The following is a 22,542-nucleotide window of genomic DNA, read 5'->3' as shown; positions in this document are numbered from 1 at the left end:
ACTCTCCGACACCTGATCTTCATCATGGGACGAAGGCACGGGGTTGGGTGGAGTGGCTGGAGATGTTGGTGGTGATAGGACTGTGGAGTGGCTGGAGATGGTGGTGGAGTTTTCATAGCCAAGGAGGTTGTGGTGGCGGCGGTGGTGGAGAAAGGGAGGGTGATATATATATATATATATATATATATATATATATATAGAGAGAGAGAGAGAGAGAGCGATCAGCCGAGGAGGTTAATTTATAAGGCTTTCGGGAGAAGCTGAATTGGCAGAGCGTGGAAGATGAACCGGCAGAGGGATATTACTATCGGTTCGTAACTCTAACAGGCAGAGATACTTCCTTATTACTATCGGTTATTAATGGCATGGCTTTTTATTGAACCGGTAGGGAACCTGTGCGGCTCCGTGTAGTTGTGCCGTCTGATCACCTGCTTGACGTACTTCTTCCGCCCCGCCTGGTTCATCCGCTTGCCTTAGTTTGAGAGCACAAGAATATATATTGCTTTCTTTAGGGGATCCATATATATTTCTAGCAGACCTTGGCTAACACAGTTCTTCAAACGGTGTAACATCATGCATTGCAGGTGAGCAATATCTCATGTGCACCAAGGACTAACTGATTGCACGGTGGACCCATGTCCTACCGCTGGCGAATCGGTGAAGCCATGGCACCAGGGCCGGCCCTGGGGGCAAGCGGGATGGCCGCCCAGGGCCCCCAAAACCCAGGGGCCCCTAAATTATGCATGATTTTGGGTCTATGGCCTGTGCAGCTCGTGTTCAGCACCAGCAAAACTCCCATCGACATCGGTCTCGTGACCAGGCCTCCTAGTGACCATGTGCATTAGCCCATAGGCCTTAAGGCCTGGCATATCATGCGGATGCGGTTTTATGTCTTGACTGTTATCGGGGGATAATCCCTGACAAAAATCCTGGATATACCATACGATGGGCGTGTTGATCTATGTCTTTTGTATGTGTATATCAAACTAGACTCAAGAACACTAGGAGTTATCCATGTTCGTGCTTCCCATGGGATAATAACCCTACATCTTGTGTATTGTATTATGAATTGGGTGAACTTGTTACAGAATGTTCTCTCTTTTACAAGCAAAGTCTTCACCCCTTTATATACCAGGGGCAAAAGATGCACAAATAAACAGACCATACCAAACCTTGTGGCAAACCTACCCTTGATAGAGCCAACTATCCCTGGCCCATTATGACGTCAGAGAAGCATGTCTGCTTTACTCTGGTCATCCTGCGCCCTATACCATCACTGAACGCTGTTATGCTCACCCATCAGACCATCTCGCGGCATTAAATGCTACTGGATGGATCACTGCAACTCCACACCTCCCCACAACCATGCCTCACCGAAAGCAAGTTCCTAGGGAAGGAAAAACACTCAAGTAGGTAGCATTAAATGAGACTTGACTGATAGGTGAGGACCTGCTCTGCGATCAGACCTTGTTGGTCGCAGGATCTTGCTTTGTGACCAGGGGGCTGGTCGCATGAGCCTAGCCCTTGTTGCACGATGCGGTCGTGGTCTTGACAATATCTACTGACAGTTGAAACTTGGTGGCATAGGACCCACCACATGGGGCACCCCCTTACCTATTACACCGACAATAGCCTCCAAGCTCCCTCGTGGATATGGTGGACTAAGTGGTTTGCTGCGGGGGTCCGTGGTCGTGGACGAATCAGGTCGCACCCCCTGTGCCCCAGGTGATCATAAATTTACCCAGGGAGTGGTCGTTGCATGCCACATGGTTGCGGTCGGGTTTGGTCACACCACTCGGGCCCCAGATGATCAAAAGTTTGCCCAGGGAGTGGTCGTCAATTCAACCCACATTAATGATCGACTGAGGAAATCATATCCCGATGGAAGGTTAAACGTTCAGAGAGAGAGAGAGAGAGAGAGAGAGGGAAAATGTGGGAGAGAGTGAGAGAAAAACATGGGAGAGAGAGAGAGAAAAGATGTGGGAGAGAGAAACATTAATTGTGACCCTTCGACTTTCGCGTGAATTCGACCCCACGACGGTTGAGATACCATGGTGGCACTTTAAATTGGAGTACCCACAGCTCTCCACGAATCCTTTCGCTGCCTTCCATCGCCCCCAAGCCTCTTTGCGCTTAGAACTCTTTGTCTCCTCCGTCGTCTCCATCTCTGTCCTTGCCCTCACAACATGTTCCACCATAATCCGATGGAGCACACCGGCAGCGATTCCTCCTTCCCCATATCCAAGTGCGACACAGCAAGGCTAAAGGCGTTGTGCGAGGCCTACTCACCAGCTGCCTTTCCACAGGGTACCATGCCAGGGAGAGTGCGCTCACCCCCCCGCCAAGGGTAGATCGTGCTGGTTGTCTCATTCTTCTTGGCGGGCCTCGTACCTCCCTTCTCCGAGTTCTTCACCATCGTCATCTCTTTCTACAACATATGTCACCTACATCTCAACCCCAATTCCATTCTCATGCTGAGTATTTTCGCTCATCTGTGTGAGAACTTCGTTAGGGTCGAGCTATGCCTTGACCTCTTTTAGTTCTTTTACACAGCCTGCCTTCGTGATAATGCCACAAACTCCTACATCGAGGTGGGCCTCAAGTAATCATCATCGGGTTGGAGGAAGGATTGGTTCTACCTCGCGGGCAACAATTCCTTGGATAACCTTCACGTGCAGAGCGCACTAGCGCGGGTCACGGAAAACTGGGGGAATTCGCCCGCAACCACCCTAGAGCTACTGACCCTGGCCAAACTAGTTGGCCAGATTCAAAGAGCTAGGCTGACATGGTTGGATGTCGTCCGCGACTACATCAAGCGCCAGTTGTGTCCCCTGTGGAGCGCAGCGCACCCAACATTTATGTACTCCATACCGAATGATGAGACCCGGTCGAGCTTCACAAGTTACCCTACCATCGATTCCCCGGTACTACCCTTTCATCCAAAAATTGTGCGACCTCTCACACCTCTTCTATTATTCAGATCTTACAAATGACACCATTGACTCGTGGGTTCGAATCCTAATGCCGGGCTCCCCGAAGAAAGATGGTCCTCCGGTTGGTGCCCTTCCGCTGTGTGATCTCAGCCCTCCAGAGAGAGCACAACGATAGAGGGTAAGTTTGGCATTTCCAAAATTCCCGCCCCCGAGCCTTCTTATCACTTGCATTTTCATAGTTAACGCCATTTGTAGGGTCTTCCTAAGGTCAACATTTTGCGCTCAGTCATCGACGAGGTCTTGGAGGCCTCCAGTTAGGCCACCACATGGAGTGGAGTTCATCATGATCTCCACCCGAGCGCCCAACAGGGCGCAGCTCTACCTCCTCCTGATCAATCTTGTCACACCTCCAACACATATGGTTATAGAGACAACCAGATAGCCTCGGGCCGGACATCGACCACAGGTGGATATCTTGCGTGCAGTACTGGTCTGCAGAGGAGCGACCAGCCTCATCCTGACCTAGCAAGGCATCATACTGCTCGTAGTCAAAAGTCAACCACGGACGGAGGTATGACAAGCAGTGTGGCTACCTGGTGAGCGATCAGTCACTCCCCGAGTCAACTAGGTCCAACCAGTCTACTCGTCAAGTCTCCGTACAAGGGGAGAAATGGCCAGCGGAGAATACGGCTTCCACGGAAGCGTCCAAACGTGCTCGTGGGATGTCATGTGCTCGTGGCACAACGGTAGATGTGAACTCCCTATCAGGTCAACTCAATGGTTTCATGAGGTCGAGAGTTGTGCGCACCCCTCTGACCACACGATAAGTCCCCTGGTTAGGCGTAGACATTTCGAGTTCTTTTTTTAACTCTGCGACTTGTAGTTGCTGCAAATCCTCCACCCCGTCAATAACTCAAGTAGAAACTCCTCCTGCGGTGCCTCAACTAGACATTCCATCCCCCAAGCCAACTACGATCCCGACGCCTCTTGAAGTGCTCGTCATGTCCCCCACACCTTCAGAGCCTATTGGGGGGCTTGCTCCGGCCTCCGTCCTGCTCTCCCTGGTCGCCAGCCTCCCCACCTCCATCGGCCAGCTGATCACTAAGAAGGAAGTGGCAGATCGCAGATGCACCAAGATGGAGGCGTTGGTGGCCGAGGAAAAGGAGGCTAGGCACCCGCTTCAATGGGAGAATACCGCACTTCAACAAGAGAAATCGTATTTTAAGAGGAGAGGGATGCGCTCGTCACTCAATATTCCAAGCTGATGGAGGATGAGTGGACGATTCGTGGCTTTCTTTAGATTGCCTTTATGGCGATGCGGTGGCCCCTGAGGAGCATCGGGATGAAAGCTAACGAGCCAAGCGAAGAGTCCGCGCGGGGCTAGGCTACTCCATCAACGTCCTGGAGAAGAAGTTCACCCAGCTCCCGAGCATCCTGGTGGCGAGGACAACAGAGGATGTGGCGAAGGCGGCTAAGACTATGGCAGGGTATGCTAATCGGTGCTACCGCTGCCGTGAACCCGACTTCAACCTTGAGATTGTTCGGGAGGGGTCGTGGCCGCCAGCCCTGAAGTCGAGGCGAAGTTGGAGGTAGAGTGCCAAGGGCCACAGGAGTTCATAGAGTAAACAGTAATCTATATTTTAATTCTGTATGATACCTGATCGACCTTCTGTATTTTTTTGATGGGCATATGTCGCTGTTGTGGTTGTAGAGTCCCAAAATAACCGACCACCACCATAGATGACATCAAGAATCAGCGCAGTCGGGTGGCGATGGTCGAGTGCGACCTTGGGTTTACGATTGAGCGAGATATCCTTCAGAATGATCTTCAAGGAGCGCCAGTCTTGCCACAGACTAAGCCATGTGTAGTCTTAGGCTAGCCAAGTAATACTCGACCAGCTGACTTCTACGTGCTCTACAACTTGTTTCCGACGAGTTTGTCCGGAGGAACTACTCGCAGTGGAAAGGGACTTGGAGCAGACATTGAGGGAGAACGACCAGCGGTGGGCGTACTTCTTCGAATGCTTTAGTTAGGTGTTCACACCCTTTGACTCGTTGCTCTAGGCTGTCGGCATTCATGTCTACCTAAATTCAGGGGGTGACCGATCATATCGACTAGTTTCCTGTATGTGTATATCAAATTAGACTATAGAAAACAAGGATTTATCTAGGTTCGAGCCTCCCGTGGGATAATAGCCATCCAACATGTGTATTGTCTTATGAATTAGGTAAACTTGTTACAGAATGTCCTCTCTTTTACAAGCAAAGTCTTCACCCCTTTATACACCAGGGGCAAAGATGCACAAACAAACAGACCATACCAAACCCTGTGACAAACCTACCCCTGATGGAGCCAACTACCCCTAACCCATCATGACGTCGGATAGGCATGTATGCTCTGCTCTGGTCATCTTGCGCACCCTGTTCCATCATCGAATGCCATCACGCTCACCCGTCAAACCATCCCGCGGCATTAATTGCTACGGATGGGTCACTGCAACTCCACACCGCCCCACGACCATGTCTCGCCGAAAGCAAGTACCTGGGGAAGGAAGGAACACTCAAGTAGGAATCATTAGATGAGACCTGACTGGTTAGCTGAGGACCTGCTCTGCGACCAGCAAGGGCTGGTTGCAGAGCTTGCTTTGTGACCAAGGGGATGATCATGGTCTTGACAATATCTGCTGCTGGCTGACACTTGACGGGAGGGATCCGCCACATGAGGCACGCCTTACCTATTACACCGATAACTGTCGTCTCATCTCCTCGAGTCCTCATGACCTCAGCTCGTATCATCGTCTGGCCTAGCCGCCTGACCTCCTCACGCTCGGAGGCTCGAAGCCTAGGGTTAGGGTCAATCGACCGCAGCTATGGCTCAGCAGAGGCATCTCCGTGATCCTAATCATTTTCTTCCACAGATTCTAATGTGTTTGTTGCCGCCGTAGGTCTCCGATATGATGATTTGTACGCCCATACCACGACCTGGACATCAAGGAGGCACTGCATGCGGCTGCCGCGGGAGGTGGTGGACGTTAGCAACTAGCGTCTTAAGCACGCCATGGACCTCTCCATGAAGCACCAGTACCTACCCGATGACATCCAGGTGAAGATTCATGCTTGTTCCTGGCTCTCCAGTTTGTATGTGTATTTGTAGCTGCGGGAGATTACAATTTTAGTTTATTCCACTTGTGATGGTAATTTTGGTGGATTGATTTTAGGTGGGTTCGTAGAAAATCGGATGGATAGTAAGTGAATGATCGTTAGTGATTGGGATTAGGGTTATAAAATTGATGTAGATGCTTGTAAACTTGTGAAAATTGAAAAGAAGGAAGCTTTAGTCATTGGTAACTGGGATTGGGTTCTAAACATGTTTCGGAAAATCTTAAATGAGCATCTTAAACAATTTTGTTTGCGTTAAGAATTAAATGTCTCAAGAAATATTAATTAGTTTGGCAACATTATACATTGAGAAGAAATTGCTAGATGAGATTAATATTGATACCATCATCCATGACTTCTCATCTATAAATGTTAGAAAAAATTGTTTAAGATGATCTTTTCAAAAAATTTAAGGTGAACATGATTTTTTTACATACTTTAAATTTTTATCAAAAACAATTTTTTAATACATACACCAAATATCATATTTACAATTTATATAATAAGTATTTCTTATGTTTCAATTCAAACGAAGTCTCCACTGAAATCTTAGAACCGACCTGCATGGCACCTAGGTCGCAACGGACTCAACGTGTCATGTCGCCGCCTAGTTTGCTTCCAACTCGGTCTGGCCATGACAGTTCAACTCGAAGACCAACTGTGTTTCACGTTCACGAAAGAGAAGAGGACGGAACGGATTCTTTTTTCTGCATTGTCCGAATCACATTACACATCTGATAGATCCTAGTGTCTCAAGATTTCCAGCCGACGACGCATAGACACGTCAGTGCCCTCTCCTGACCGTTTGATCAGAAATACACACGGTCCAGAACCGGCCGGCTGCTTTTTGACGAGTCGCCTCGATGGGAGTCGGTGACCGCCTCCGGTTCGTCCACGTCATACATCGCCTCACCTGGAGATCATATATACCGGCTTGCCCCCTGCCCACCTCGTCGTCGTCGTCGTTTCGTGTCTTAGCAACAACAACAACTAGGGACATCAGCTGCACCGGCAAGAGATTTCAAGGCAACGACGCGAAGAAGAAGCGATGGCGATGGCGCTGTCTCGCGCGTGGACCTTGCTGTTCGCGCTGTTGGTCGCCGGGCTGCTCCTCGTGGCCCCGAGTTACGCTGCACCGGCTGATGGTGGCGCCGACAAGAACACAGGCACCGTGATCGGGATCGACCTGGGCACCACCTACTCGTGCGTCGGCGTCTACCGGAACGGCCACGTCGAGATCATCGCCAACGACCAGGGAAACCGGATCACGCCCTCCTGGGTCGCCTTCACCGACGGGGGCGAGCGGCTCATCGGCGAGGCCGCCAAGAACCAGGCGGCGGCCAACCCGGCGCGCACCATCTACGACGCCAAACGACTCATCGGGCGCCAGTTCGACGACGCCGTGGTGCAGAGGGACATGAAGCTGCTGCCCTACGCCGTTGTGGATCGCAACGGGAAGCCGCACGTGCGTGTCCAGGTGAGGGACGGCGACGTGCGGGAGTTCAGCCCCGAGGAGGTCAGCGCCATGGTGCTCACCAAGATGAAAGAGACCGCCGAGGCCTACCTCGGCGAGAAGGTCACGCACGCCGTCGTCACCGTCCCGGCCTACTTCAACGACGCGCAGCGCCAGGCCACCAAGGACGCCGGCGTCATCGCCGGGCTCAAGGTGCTCCGCATCGTCAACGAGCCCACCGCGGCTGCCATCGCCTACGGCATCGACAAGAAGGGCGCCGAGAAGAACGTCCTCGTCTTCGACCTCGGCGGCGACCAGGATCCCCAAGGTGCAGCAGCTCCTCAAGGACTACTTCAACGGCAAGGAGCCCAACAAGGGTGTCAACCCCGACGAGGCCGTCGCGTTCGGCGCCGCCGTCCAGGCAAGCATCCTCAGCGGGCACGTCGACAACAACACTAGAGGGATGATCCTCCTCGACGTCGCACCGCTCACGTTGGGCATGGAGACGGTCGGCGGGGTGATGACCAAACTGGTCACGAGGAACACGGTGGTGCCCACCAAGAAGACGTGATATTGAAAGAAAAAAAACAAGCAGTGGGCAACCAAACTGAAAATATTCGGAACGACGGAATCCAAGTGAAAATAAGGATCTCTTTGTCAGCATGCACCACCGGATTTCGAGACTTTGCCGTGTGGCCTAGGCCACACGGCAAAGGCCTAAAAACACTCGGCAACGTGTTTGCCGAGTATAACACTTGGCAAAGTACTGTCGGCATACACAGTGCCGGCAAACAGATGTTTGCCGAGTGTTTTATATCACGCACTCGGCAAACATATTTGCCGAGAGCCAAATACGACACTTGGCAAAAAAAAAAGCGACCTAACGGCGGTAGAGCTTTAACGGTCTCTTTTCCAAGTGTCTAAGGGATACACTCAGCAAAAAGAGGACACGTGGCGCTCGCACATCGTCCCTTTTTTTGGGCAGTTTGCTGACTTAACCGAGTGTCCGTCGAATACACTCGGCAAATCACGGCACGTTTGCCGAGTGTATTGGAGGGCACTCGGCAAAGTGAGCACAGAATAGCGCCCAGATAGCACAGTTTGGCGACACGTGGCACTCTTTGCCGAGTGTATTGGAGCACACTCGGCAAACTGGCATCCAAAATGCCAGATTGAACAGCCTTGCGACATGTGTCCGGTTTGCCGAGTGTAACACTCGGCATAGCCGTGTTTGCCGAGTGTTACACTCGGCAAACTGTTATTTATCAGATCGACAATTGATCCATACCAGATTCAAAATTGTCGCTGCAATTCAAAATAATTTATATATATTTCACAGATTACCACCTTCACATAAACATCGCATATTACATAAACATCACATAAACATCGCATATTACACAAACATCACATAAACCGTCGCATAAACATCACATATGCCACAAACAGCGCATAAACTATCGCAAGTGACACAAACATGACAAATTGTCGTGACAAGATAGCAAAACATAGTCCAAACAAAAAGAAAATGTAGCAGGCCGTAACGGACTCAACACTTGATTACCACCTTAACCTGCATCAATTAAGGAGCAGAAACGCTAATTAAGAAGTATACATTTGAAAGTAAACAGAAATGGTAAGTATGGATATGGGGTTACAAAAGTAAGTTTTCAAAGTGAGGAGAACAAACCAAAGTGAGGTGGAGTACCAAAGTGCGAACCTCCAGCTCCAGGCGTATTCGATCCCTCTGATGGATACTGCACAAAGGAGGAGATAGTTAGCACAACACTCTATGGCTGTAGGAATGTCAGTAATGGTGATTACAAGGTTATAAACTAACTCACAGGAGTGTATGGAGCCTGTGGAGCAAGTGGACGAGAAGGCGGTGGCATCGGTGGCGGAGTTTGGCCTATTGCAGCATAAAGGGGCATCATCATCGCATACCACTGGGATCGTTCTGCCACTAGCCTCTCCTCGAACGTTCTCTCTAATTCGTGCTGGAGCCTCCTTTCTTCATCCAGCTGGGCCTACAGTATGTCAGCGCAATCTCATCATCGTTCCAATGCAAAACATGTAAAGATCGTGGAGGTTGAATGAAATAGAACTAACCTGGATTTTGTTCATCGCAATCCGTGTAGGCTCTGGGTGAGGGCGTATACCCGGACCTGAGCTCGTGCTCTGAGCTCTAAGCTGAGAGAGAGAGGGAGTGGTGGCCGTATCGAGTGTGCCGTCGCCAATCCAGAACCGGCCATGTTTCTTGCCTCCTCCCGCCCTCATAACCACTTCCCCATCAAGATCATGCTCGCTCGGATCAAAGTCTGGGCCGTGGACCTCCTTTGCCATCGATGTGTATCCATCCAGGCGAGCCTTGACGTTCTCGTTGGTGTACGCTGAGGCCGGGTCATTCGGGTCATAAGCAACCCCGTGCATCGCCTTTGACTTATGGGCCAAAGCATAAGCCTTGAACTGGGAGAGAGGCTGACCATCATTTTTTGCCGACTGCAACAGAAAAGCAATAACATTCATAAAGGGGGCGCCCGCACAGAAATTAAGGAGAATTGAGCTTGGGAACAACAGATGCTATTGCATACCCATCTAGCCGCGAAACCAGTCAGGCTGAGGTTGCCTTGATGGTGTGGCGCTCCAGGCATCAACAATCGCCTTTCCCGGCAAGCATTGTGACTGTCCTCCCACTCGGGAGCGCACCACTTGTCCACGATCACCGCCCAGCACGGAAGGTCTCCGGCGCACCACCCCGGAGGCACCTAAATAATCAAGTAAATGATATATAAGAAGAAGAAATTAAGTGTTAGTAATCAATGGAATAATAAGCTTTAATGTACTTTACCTGCAGGTATTGCTCCCGGGTCAGAAATATGGTCCTAGCATCTTTTTTGTCACCTTCGCTCCAAGGTGTTCCGCGTGAAATTTGATCATGGCCTGGACGCGTGCCTCATAGTGCATATCCTTAACAAGCTTCTTGGCAGCTTTGTCGACGACAGCAGCTGCCCTAGCCTCCAAGCTCGGCTTGCATCTAAAAAAATCCTGCATATAGATGCGACGGATCCAGTCATTAGTTAAATAATTTCCATGCGGTTAGTATTGACTAATGTAGTGCGAAAGAAACTTACCCACAGCTCGGCCTTCATCCGCTCGGCTCTATTGGGAAACACCCTTCCCTCCCAGTCATAGGCGTCCGGCGCGGCTGCATAGTGGGCCCATGTGTATGCCGGCTCGGTTACTCCGCCCAAAGTAACCATGCCAAGGAACTTCTCCTTGATCAAAAGTCCAAGGATGCCGTTTACATGGCGTGAGTGGTCACCCTCTCCAACCTTCAGCCAGTTCCAGCACAAGTGTAAAGGCAAATTATTAGTATGTGTTGAAATATTGAAGATACAAAGGCAAAAAATAGTGAGAGTAGAGAGAGCCATTTACTTCTCTCCATCTGGTCAAATGAGCGGGCGTCTAGCCATTGGCACCGGTCGCCTCGGGAGGCTAGAAGGACCACGCAGCCACACAAGAGAAGAAGTAGAGCTAGAGCTACCCCCCTGGTCTACCTACTCCTCCTCATCCCCAAACTGATGAACCACATAAAATCCACATAAATTACTGTCTGGGCTCTGTTTCCTATAAGGAAAATCATGTCAAATAATCCATTCTTTCACGAACAGCCGGTGTCTGACTCCCTTCTTGATGTAACGTAGGTACACTCTGCATGTGTGTGATTATTACCGTAAGTAGATTTAGATTCAATCTAATCAAATATTACAAGAGCAATAATGAAATGGTCGGATTTTACCTTTATAGCAAGTCAATGATGGGTTGGTAGGTTTCTTTTGGATTATTCTGTGAGTCGAAAACAATGATCTTGCTGATGTTTGGCTGGATGACAAGGAGGATCCAGTGATAACTGCACATAGGTCACCATAGGTTGGTTGATCCTAATTTCTAACTATGTATTGCTCAAAAAGAGTAGAATTCATGGAGGGAAACACATACCCAAAGTGGTAGGCCAAAAGTATGTATTTCTTCAATTGTAGCTCTAGAATATACTTCAATGCCTAGTCCTCGGTTCCTTTTGGATCAGAATGGATCATTGTCGGGTTTACATGATGTGGGTCGATGAAGCCCACATGGTCGATGCCCTCCGTCCTGCATCTTTGTACCTCCATTCTACATAAGGAATAAGTTAAGACATTCAATCAAATGATACATGAATGTATATTATGCATTATACGTATATGACACTTAGGGAGTCCAACAACTCAAGAAAGACACATCGAGGGCATCTTGCTGGTACAGTCGATATATTTCCTCAAATAATATATAAATAGAGCCATCCCCGTGGAGGAAATCTCGATTCTTGTATCTTACCTCGAACATTTCTCTACCATCCTGCGACTCCTTCATTTACCACGCATGGAATTTTCAAAGTTGAAAGGTCAATTTGTCCCACACGTTTGGCTCAACCAAGAGTTTATCCAAATTAAATTGCCATCTCTCGACTGCTTTTGGTGCTAAGGACTCGTCTAGAAATTGCTCTTTTGTCATTTTAGCATCTTTAAGAAATCTTTCTAAATTCTGTTCTTATCATATCTGTTCGATAGAAGACTCTTTCAACTATTTCTTGCTTTTGATGAGCGCGTCTGATTTACTCTTACGCTCAATAGGTTTAGCCATCTTCAAGAAAAAAACTTTTGTGTTTCTGCACAAATTGGTTTTTTCTTCTCAGGCTCTAGCTTTTGAAAGAATTTCTTGACACTGGCATCCACTATCGCTCTGGTTTCCTCTAGTGTTTGTTCATAAGGAAACTTCTCAGGTGCTACCACCTTCTTAGGTGCCCTTTGCTTCTAGGATGAAGTCGACTTCTGAGATGAACTCAAATACTTAGACTATGCAGCTGTTGTCAACTTCGGAAGGGGAGGAGTTGCCTCTCTTGGTGGCACTGGTGCTGACTTCTGAGGGGGAGGAGTTGGCTTCCTTGGTGGCAACTTCGGATTGGAAGGAGTTGCCTCTATTCTGGGTGACGGTGGCGGTGGCGGTGACTAGGGAGGAGTTGATTCTCTTCTTTGTGACGGTGGCGGTGGCGGCGACCGTGGAGGAGTCAGAGAAATTCTGTGTGGTGGGTCTGACTCCGCATCAGATGACTCGTCAGTCTCATCTTCAAACACTATGTGGCGCTTGGGCCACAGAATGAAGCCACCCACATTTGATCCGAGCCTCTTGGAACCCGTCTCGGGGGCAGTTAGGGGCCACCCCCACCCCTCCACCACTATATAATGGCAGAAAATCAGCTAAAATGCTCATTATAATCTAGAAAAAAGAGAAAGGAATAGGAGATGAGAGGAAAGTAGAGGAGAGGAGAGGAGGGAGAGAAGAGGAGAGGAAAGGGAGGCAGCGTGGTGAAGCTCTACTGTTTTTGATCTGCGGATTTTGGATCTCGCTTTTCGGTAATTTTTTTAGACTTATGTTTTTATTAGTAATTAAAGTACCACTAGATCTAGGGTTTAGCAGCATAACTATAGTTATATTATGCAACCTAGGGTTTAGAAGTATAGGATATGCTATATTTTGCAGTATATTGTAAAGATCAATTTTGACATCCTAGGATAGCCATCGGATGTATAGTAGTATTTAGAGTATGGTAGTTTCGTAGGGGTGGCAGACGTGAGCGTCATGTGTAAGAGTGTGTGCTTAGGATTGGAACACGCATCTGTACATGTCAGAAGCCACAATTGCTACAAAGGTTGTGTACACACGTCATAGATTCTTATGGGGAGCACAATATGCTACCCAAACAATCTGTTTCTAAGTACTTTATGAAGAATCAGATACTGAACATATGAAACCATGAGCTGTATGGCTACGACATTATTGATATGTTTACAAGTAATCCAGGTCCCTCATGAATCCATGTGCCAGACTTTGAGAGGATGAAGAACACACAGGGACGTCGAGAAACACGGCGAATTCGAAACAATATGGATGAATCCGAGGCAGGTCCAAGGGTGAAGCGATATAGCAAGTGCGATAAAACAGGTCACACATACAAGTACTGTCCGAAAAATATACCTGTTTTGTAGGTGGGGTCATGACGACAGTCAAGTGTGAATGTATTTAGCGCATCTTGATCTTATATTTGTAAGGTATTCACCTTATTTATGTACATTGCATTTGGACCTTCCATTTGTATTTGATCATGTACCTGTTGGCGGATGATCTCCCTTACCCTTCAGATGGAAAGTCAAAGTCCGCCGGTAACTGAGCACTGATGAATGTTGCAGTTGTGTTTCAGGAAGTGCAGGCAAAGGCTCTGGCGGGCCTTCGGTCGGAGGCTGAAGGTCGATCCGTGACTTCACCTTCTAGTGTAGGCGAAGGCCCTGGCGGGCCTTCGGTCGGAGGCCGAAGGTCGGTCCACGACTTCACCTGCCTGTGTAGGCGAAGGCTCTGGCGTGCCTTCGGCGGGAGGCCAAAGGTTGACCCACGACGCCAGGGGTCAGGATAGGTGGAGATCCTAGTGAACCTTCGGGTGGAGACCGAAGGGTGACCCGTAGTGCAGTGACGAGATTGGCCAAAGACGCATGTTGGACGTCGAAGCCCGCATAGTCGCTCAGGGTATAGTTATAATTATGCAGATGTACTTGATAGTATCATAATACCCCCGAATATGCCGGGAATGTGGCAGTTGAGGGGGTGAGACTGTAAATTCTAGCGTGGAGTGGTTGAGTACGGGCTATAAATAGGGTCATGCTGTAACTGAGGTGACAGAGGAATTAAGATTGATACACCCTCTAAACACGTGTCACACCCTGAAGCCTTCGGCTTCCCCTCCAAGCGAAGGCCTTCCTTGTTTGGGGATTTAGGTTCCAACAGTTGGCGCCGTCCATGGGGATCGAACAGGCCAAATCTATGACACCTAAAAAGAAGACGAAGCCAGTCGGTGCATCGAAGACATTGCCGGAGCTCCTGGCTCTAGCCGGGGCTTCGGCCGAAACGCCCCCTTCGGCGGTGCTAGGCCCGAGCAACGCTTTGACCAGAGGAGCCTTCAACGACCACCAACAACATGATGGTGTCGATGTGGCGCCTCCGGACGATAACAGAGACAGCCATGAAGCAGCCATCTAGGAAGACGCAGCAGGAGCAGTGCGCGGCATAGAAGCTAATGCTCGCGCCCACTTCGTGGCTTCGGTAGAAGAGCGAAGAAAGGCGTACATTGAAGAAGAGTGGGATGACCTAGGTAACTTCGAAGAATATGAAGACGAAGATGAGACATAAGAGGAAAGAACAGTCAGGCTAGAAGTCAAAGAATTGGAGAGGTAGATTGCACAGAAAAAGCACATGTTGGATAGCTTGGCAACAAGTCAGAAGGCCACAGAATATCGCCGGTGAGCAGAAGAAGCCAGAAAAACACTAGAGAAAATGCAAGAAGAGATTGATATGCTGCATCGTGCAGATGAAACGGCTTTCCACATGACTCCGTCAGAAGTCATAACACGACCGGCGCAGGACCTTCGGTTGCCTCCAGGATCCATTTATGCATGGGAGCAACTACGCAATGCCCTATATAGCAATTTTCAAGGAAATCGAGTGGACAAGGTTACCGCAAGCGACCTCTTTGCACTGAAGCAACAGCCAATGGAGACATTGCAGAGTTATATGCGTCGCTTCATACACATTCGCTGCCAAGTGAAAGGCTTGAGCGAAGACACCATCATTGATGCCGCCATACAGGGCATCAGAGAAGGGCTTCTGGTAGGAAAGCTTACACAAAAGAGGCCAGGGAGCATACAAGAGCTCCTCAATAAGATGGAAGAGTATGCGAGGTTCGAGCTAGATCACCTTCGGAGAAAGAATGCGGTGGCAGCTTCAAAAGCGCTAAAGACAAATATGTCAGCCAGGGAAGCAAGCATTGGACACTCCAGAGACAGATCGAAGCATGTTAGAAAAGCCAAAGCATTTGAGTACACAACGAAGAAAAAAGAAGTCAACCAGATAGACTCCGGACCAGTTGAAGTCACCCAGGCGGTAAGCGAAGTGCAAGGTGGGGCTACTCGAGGAGGCCAGAGTGTCAGAGGCTGAGGTTGCGGAGGCCAAGGTGGACGGGCTCCGCAGGACTCAGCCACATTCTACTGTGAGTTACATGGCGAAGGTGCTGGTCATAGGACTAAGCAGTGCCAACAGGTCATGGCCATGAAATAAAGATTAGCAAAGCAATCCTTCGATCATGCAAGAATCGTGCATCATGCCACACAGTTCAGGCATGGCGAAGCGTGGGAAAATAATCAGAACCACAACCCAGGAACAACGTTCGCTAACCAGTGGTATGTGTAATTAACATCTCGTTTATTTATCATATAATCTCATAAGAACCACTATGAACTGAAATTCTCATTTCATGTTTGTTTCAACAGGCCAATATCATTTACGATATCCATAGAGACTTGGAGCGGACATGGAGGGGGAACGAGCAGTGGCGGGCATACTTCTACAAATGCCTTAGTCGGGCGTTCACACCCTTTGACTCGGTGCTCCATGCTGCCGGCGTTCATGTGTGCCTAAATCCAGGGGGATACCGTGACCGATCATATCGACTTGTTTTTGACGGCCTCCGAGGAGGCAGGTGACCTTGAGCAAAGGCTTCGCGAGACCGTCGGTGACCACCTCCTTGAGGTCGGAGTCCCAGCGCCTGCTTTGCCCTTGCCTGCGTCAGTGATCACTTCCCTGAGCTCAACCTTGCTCCGGTAGTCTCTGCAAGTTTTGATGACGTTTAGCGGACCACGACGGAGCTCAGCGACCGCACAGACTCATTTCTATATACAGCTAGCTCCCTTCTTTGGACCGTCCGATTCGACTCGTTGAGGGTCATCTTCGGATCCTAGGGACAGTGAATAAAATCATTAGAACTAGCCCCCGGGCACTATATGAGCGGTCTATTTGTACTCGAGGACTTCTTTTCATATAAATTTTTCCATGCTCGTGCGGTGGGTAGGCTCAGCTGGTCGTTACTTCCAGAGGGGATCCTGGCTTTTTGTGCCGCTCGCTAGCTAGGTTTGTGGTGCCTAGGATAACCCTTAGACCTACAAGCCCTTCGGTGGCGACCAGCGCTTGAGCCGAGTTTGGACTTGTGGCCTCATGGTCGGTATCCATCAGCCGCCCCTACCTGGCGCGCCAACTGTTAGAGGATAATCCCTGACAATAAAAATATTGGGTATACCGGATGACGGGCGCATTGATCTACATTTCCTATATGTGTATATCAAACTAGACTATAGAAAACAAGGATTTATCTAGGTTCGGGCCTTCCGTAGGACAATAGCCATACATCAAGTTTATTGTCTTATGAATTAAGTAAACTTGTTACAGAATGTCCTCTCTTTTACAAGCAAAGTCTTCACCCATTTATATACCGGGGGAAAAGATGCACAAACAAACTGACCATGCCAAACCCTGTGACAAACCTAACTCTGACGGAGCCAAGTACCCCTAACCTCCTTGAGGTCGGAGTCCCAGCGCCTGCTTTGCCCTTGCCTGCGTCAGTGATCACTTCCCTGAGCTCAACCTTGCTCCGGCAGTCTCTGCAAGTTTTGACGATGTTTAGCGGACCACGACGGAGCTCAGCGACCGCACAGACTCATTTCTATATACAGCTAGCTCCCTTCTTTGGACTGTCTGGTTCGACTCGTTGAGGTTCATCTTCGGATCCTAGGGACAGTGAATAAAATCATTAGAACTAGCCCCCCGGGCACTATCTGAGTGGTCTCTTTGTACTCGAGGACTTCTTTTCATATAAATTTTTCCATGCTCGTGCGGTGGGCAGGCTCAGCTGGTCGTTACTTCCAGAGGGGATCCTGGCTTTTTGTGCCGCTCGCTAGCTAGGTTTGTGGTGCCTAGGATAGCCCTTAGACCTACAAGCCCTTCAGTGGCGACCAACGCTTGAGCCGAGTTTGGACTTGTGGCCTCATGGTTGGTATCCATCAGCCTCCCCTACTTGGTGCGCCAACTGTCAGGAGATAATCCGTGACAATAATACTTTGGATTCCGGATGATGGGCGCATTGATCTACATTTCCTATATGTGTATATCGAACTAGACTATAGAAAACAAGGATTTATCTAAGTTCAGGCCTCACATGGGATAATAGCTATACATCATGTGTATTGTCTGATGAATTAGGTAAACTTGTTACAGAATGTCCTCTCTTCTATAAGCAAAGTCTTCACCTCTTTATATTCGAGGGGCAAAGATGCACAAACAAACAGACCATGCCAAACCATGTGACAAACCTACCCCTGATGGAGCTAACTACCCGTAACCCGTCATGACATCAGATATGCATGTATGCTCTGCTCTGGTCATCCTGCGCATACATCATGTTTATTGTCTTATGAATCAGATAAACTTGTTACAGAATGTCCTCTCTTTTACAAGCAAAGTCTTCACCCATTTATATACCGGGGGAAAAGATGCACAAACAAACAGACCATGCCAAACCCTGTGACAAACCTAACCCTGACGGAGCCAACTACCCCTAACCCATCATGACGTCGGATAGGCATGTCTGCTCTGCTCTAGTCATTCTGCGCACCATGTTCCATCACCGAATGCCATCACGCTCACCCGTCAGACCATCCCGCGGCATTAAATGCTACGGGATGGGTCACTGCATCTTCACATCGCCCCACGACCATGTCTCGCCGAAAGCAAGTGCCTGAGGAAGGAAGGAACACTCGAGTAGGTAACATTAGATGAGACCTGACTCGTTAGCTGAGGACCTGCTCTGCGACCAAGGGGATGATCATGGTCTTGACAATATCTGCTGCTGGCAGACACTTGACGGCAGGGACCCGCCACATGAGGCACGCCTTACCTATTGCACCGATAATTGTCATCTCATCTCCTCGAGTCCTCATGACCTCAGCTCGTATCATCGTCTGGCCTAGCCGCCTGACCTCCTCACGCTCGGAGGCTCGAAGCCTAGGGTTAGGGTCAATCGGCCGCGGCTATGGCTTTAGTCATTGGTAACTGGGATTGGGTTCTAAACGTGTTTCAAAAAATCTTAAATGAGCATCTTAAACAATTTTGTTTGCGTTAAGAATTAAATATCTCAAGAAAGATTAATTGGTTTGGCAACTTTATACATTAAGAAGAAATTACTAGATGAGATTGATGTTGATACTATCATTAATGGCTTCTCATCTAGAAATATTAAAAAAAATTGTTTAAGATGATCTCTGCAAATTTTTTGAGGTGAACGCTATCTTTCTTATATACTTTAAGTTTATCAAAAACACTTTTTTTAATACATGCACCAAATATTCTATTTACAATTTATATAAGAATTATTTCTTATGTTTCAATTCAAACGAAGTCTCCACTGAAATCATAGAACCAACCTGCATGGCACCTAGGTCGCAAGAGACTCAACGTGTCATGTCGCTGCCTAGTTTGCTTCGAACTCGGTCTGGCCATGACAATTCAACTCGAGGACCAACTGTGTTTCACGTTCACGAAAGAGAAGAGGACGGAACGGATTCTTTTTTCTGCATTGTCCGAATCACATTACACATCTGATAGATCCTAGTGTCTCAAGATTCCAGCCGACGACGCATAGACACGTCAGTGCCCTCTCCTGACCGTTTGATCAGAAATACACACGGTCCAGATCCGGCCGGCTGCTTTTTGACGAGACGCCTCGATGGGAGTCGGTGACCGCCTCCGGTTCGTCCACGTCATACATCGCCTCACCTGGAGATCATAAATACCGGCTTGCCCCCTGCCCACCTCGTCGTCGTCGTCGTATCGTGTCTTAGCAACAACAACAACTAGGGACATCAGCTGCACCGGCAAGAGATTTCGAGGCAACGACGCGAAGAAGAAGCAATGGCGCTGGCGCTGGCTCGCGCGTGGACCTTGCTGTTGGTCGCCGGGCTGCTCCTCGTGGCCCCGAGTTACGCTGCACCGGCTGATGGTGGCGCCGACAAGAACACAGGCACCGTGATCGGGATCGACCTGGGCACCACCTACTCGTGCGTCGGCGTCTACCGGAACGGCCACGTCGAGATCATCGCCAACGACCAGGGAAACCGGATCACGCCCTCCTGGGTCGCCTTCACCGACGGGGGCGAGCGGCTCATCGGCGAGGCCGCCAAGAACCAGGCGGCGGCCAACCCGGCGCGCACCATCTACGACGCCAAACGACTCATCGGGCGCCAGTTCGACGACGCCGTGGTGCAGAGGGACATGAAGCTGCTGCCCTACGCCGTTGTGGATCGCAACGGGAAGCCGCACGTGCGTGTCCAGGTGAGGGACGGCGACGTGCGGGAGTTCAGCCCCGAGGAGGTCAGCGCCATGGTGCTTACCAAGATGAAAGAGACCGCCGAGGCCTACCTCGGCGAGAAGGTCACGCACGCCGTCGTCACCGTCCCGGCCTATTTCAACGACGCGCAGCGCCAGGCCACCAAGGACGCCGGAGTCATCGCCGGGCTCAAGGTGCTCCGCATCGTCAACGAGCCCACCGCGGCTGCCATCGCCTACGGCATCGACAAGAAGGGCGCCGAGAAGAACGTCCTCGTCTTCGACCTCGGCGGCGGCACGTTCGACGTCAGTGTCCTGGCCATCGACAACGGCGTCTTCGAGGTGCTGGCCACCAACGGCGACACCCACCTCGGCGGCGAGGACTTCGACCAGCGCGTCATGGATTACTTCATCAAGCTGATCAAGCGCAAGCACGGAATGGACATCACCGGCGATGCCCGCGCGCTAGGGAAGCTGCGCCGCGAGTGCGAGCGTGCCAAGCGCGCGCTAAGCAACCAGCACCAGGTGCGCGTCGAGATCGAGGCGCTGTTCGATGGCATCGACTTCTCCGAGCCGCTCACCAGGGCGCGGTTCGAGGAGCTCAACAACGACCTGTTCCGGAAGACGATGGTGCCGGTGAAGAAGGCCATGGCGGACGCCGGGCTGGGCAAGGCCGACATCGACGAGATCGTGCTTGTCGGCGGCAGCACCAGGATCCCCAAGGTGCAGCAGCTCCTCAAGGACTACTTCAACGGCAAGGAGCCCAACAAGGGTGTCAACCCCGACGAGGCCGTCGCGTACGGCGCCGCCGTCCAGGCAAGCATCCTCAGCGGGCACGTCGACAACAACACTAGAGGGATGATCCTCCTCGACGTCGCACCGCTCACGTTGGGCATGGAGACGGTCGGCGGGGTGATGACCAAACTGGTCACGAGGAACACGGTGGTGCCCACCAAGAAGACGCAGGTGTTCACCACGTACCAGGACAGGCAGACCACGGTGACCATCAAGGTCTTCGAGGGCGAGAGGAGCATGACCAAGGACAACCGGCTACTCGGTAAGTTCGACCTCTCTGGGATCCCGCCGGCGCCCAGGGGCACGCCGCAGATCGAGGTGACCTTCGAGGTGGACGCGAACGGCATCCTCCACGTGAAGGCGGCGGACAAGGGCACCGGCAAGTCGGAGAAGATCACCATCACCAGCGACGACCGCCGGCTCAGCCAGGAGGAGATCGACCGGATGGTGCGGGAGGCGGAGGAGTTCGCGGAGGAGGACCGCAAGGTGAGGGAGCGGGTCGACGCGCGCAATAAGCTGGAGACGTACGTCTACAACGTCAAAAGCGCGGTGGACGGCGGCAAGATGGCCGACAAGATGGAGGCCGAGGAGAAGGACAAGTTGGAGGAGGCGGTCATGGAGGCGAACGAGTGGCTCGACGGCAACCCCGACGCCGAGAAGGAGGACTACGATGAGAAACTCAGGGAGCTGGAGGACGTGTGCAACCCTGTAATCTCGGCGGTGTACCAGAGGTCCGGCGATGCACGGGAAGGCAGCAACGACGAGGATGATCGTGATGAGCTTTAGGCGGCTTTAAATTTTTATCATACTAGTTCTACGTACATCTATACTGTAACTACTCCGTATTTCCTAGTATTAATTTTGAGTTATAATTTAAATCAAATGTGATCTTATTTTTTAATAGTTATTACTTGCGTCTATTAGTTGGAAAGATGCTCCATTTTTCATAACAAAAGTTATAAGCAAGTCCAAATAGGAGAGCACATCAATCTCACTTTACAGAGATATACTCTGGCATCCAAAACATACATCAAGTGAATTTTTGCAACCGGAAGACGCTGTTTGGAATAACTCGTGAAATTGGAAAAAAAAGAAGCAAGCCCACTGTTTCAAAACAGTGGGCAACCAAACTGAAAATATTCGGAACGACGGAACCGAAGTGAAAATAAGGATCCCTTTATGTGCATGGTATACCTTTTATGAGTTTGTCCTTAAACAAGGATCCGGGGGTCAGATTCCAATTGCTTCGATCCATGTAGCAGATCAAACACATAGTCAAATCAAACGTTCAACTTTGCACAGTCGGATGGGGAGAATTGTGTGACTTGAAAACTGTGTTGGAAAGCTGAACAACTAGCTTGAAGTTTCAAAAATAGCTATTCCAGTGGCAAGGTAGAATATCATTGCAATGGCCAGCACTGGTCTGTCTAATGAAATCCCATAATCACATCTTAAAGTCGTAAAGTGAAGTATAATAAAGAACCCTCACCTCTTGTGATTTAGATGGGATGTTATACAACATTTCTTAATTGTGTCTCTTGTATAATTACTCACCGTATTTTAACTATGTTATTGTTAATGTTTGTAGAGAAACATCCGAATTGCCCTCAGTTAAATTGGACCATCGGTTATCAATAAAAATAAGAGCTAGCACATATTCGTCCTTTGATGTGCCTCATGCTAACATATATTTAAATGACAATACTTCAAGTAATTAATTCAATTAAAACAAACACAATCCTAGTTGTACCCGATATATGCCAAGACAATGCCCAAGATAAGGATTGGTGTATGCTGCTAGTTTGATAGTGTTGTCACCAACCCGGAGATCTTGGGATCAAATTCTGGGAAGTCAACAATAAACCCAAGTAAGGTGTGATTAATGGGACTTGAATTATGACTGTTTGG

General features: G+C 49.6%; 1 protein-coding gene, 1 long non-coding RNA gene and 1 pseudogene across 2 annotated transcripts; 2 read left to right on the top strand and 1 right to left on the bottom strand.

Annotated features, from left to right (window-relative positions):
* Positions 1-7,140: 7,140 nt before the first annotated feature.
* On the top strand, positions 7,141-8,116 carry LOC133886437 (heat shock 70 kDa protein BIP5-like; annotated as a pseudogene).
* A 768-nt stretch (positions 8,117-8,884) lies between these two features.
* On the bottom strand, positions 8,885-9,524 carry LOC133886092 (uncharacterized). Its single transcript, XR_009903331.1, has 3 exons — positions 9,390-9,524; positions 9,236-9,302; positions 8,885-9,118 (listed from the first exon to the last, which is right to left on the bottom strand). It is a non-coding gene; the product is annotated as an uncharacterized LOC133886092 (long non-coding RNA).
* A 9,901-nt stretch (positions 9,525-19,425) lies between these two features.
* On the top strand, positions 19,426-21,420 carry LOC133886436 (heat shock 70 kDa protein BIP5-like). Its single transcript, XM_062326143.1, has one exon. It carries the CDS (start codon positions 19,426-19,428, stop codon positions 21,418-21,420), a length of 1,995 nt encoding a protein of 664 aa, XP_062182127.1.
* Positions 21,421-22,542: the final 1,122 nt, after the last annotated feature.

The sequence above is a fragment of the Phragmites australis genome, chromosome 12, assembly GCF_958298935.1.
Source record: "Phragmites australis chromosome 12, lpPhrAust1.1, whole genome shotgun sequence".
Classification (NCBI taxonomy): domain Eukaryota; kingdom Viridiplantae; phylum Streptophyta; class Magnoliopsida; order Poales; family Poaceae; genus Phragmites; species Phragmites australis.
Note: the sequence above shows the minus strand (reverse complement) of the source record. Positions and strands in the feature narration are given on the sequence as shown.

Excerpts from the sequence above, each read along its gene's own strand:
- LOC133886436 (XM_062326143.1), top strand. The coding sequence starts at position 19,426 with ATGGCGCTGGCGCTGGCTCGCGCGTGGACCTTGCTGTTGGTCGCCGGG.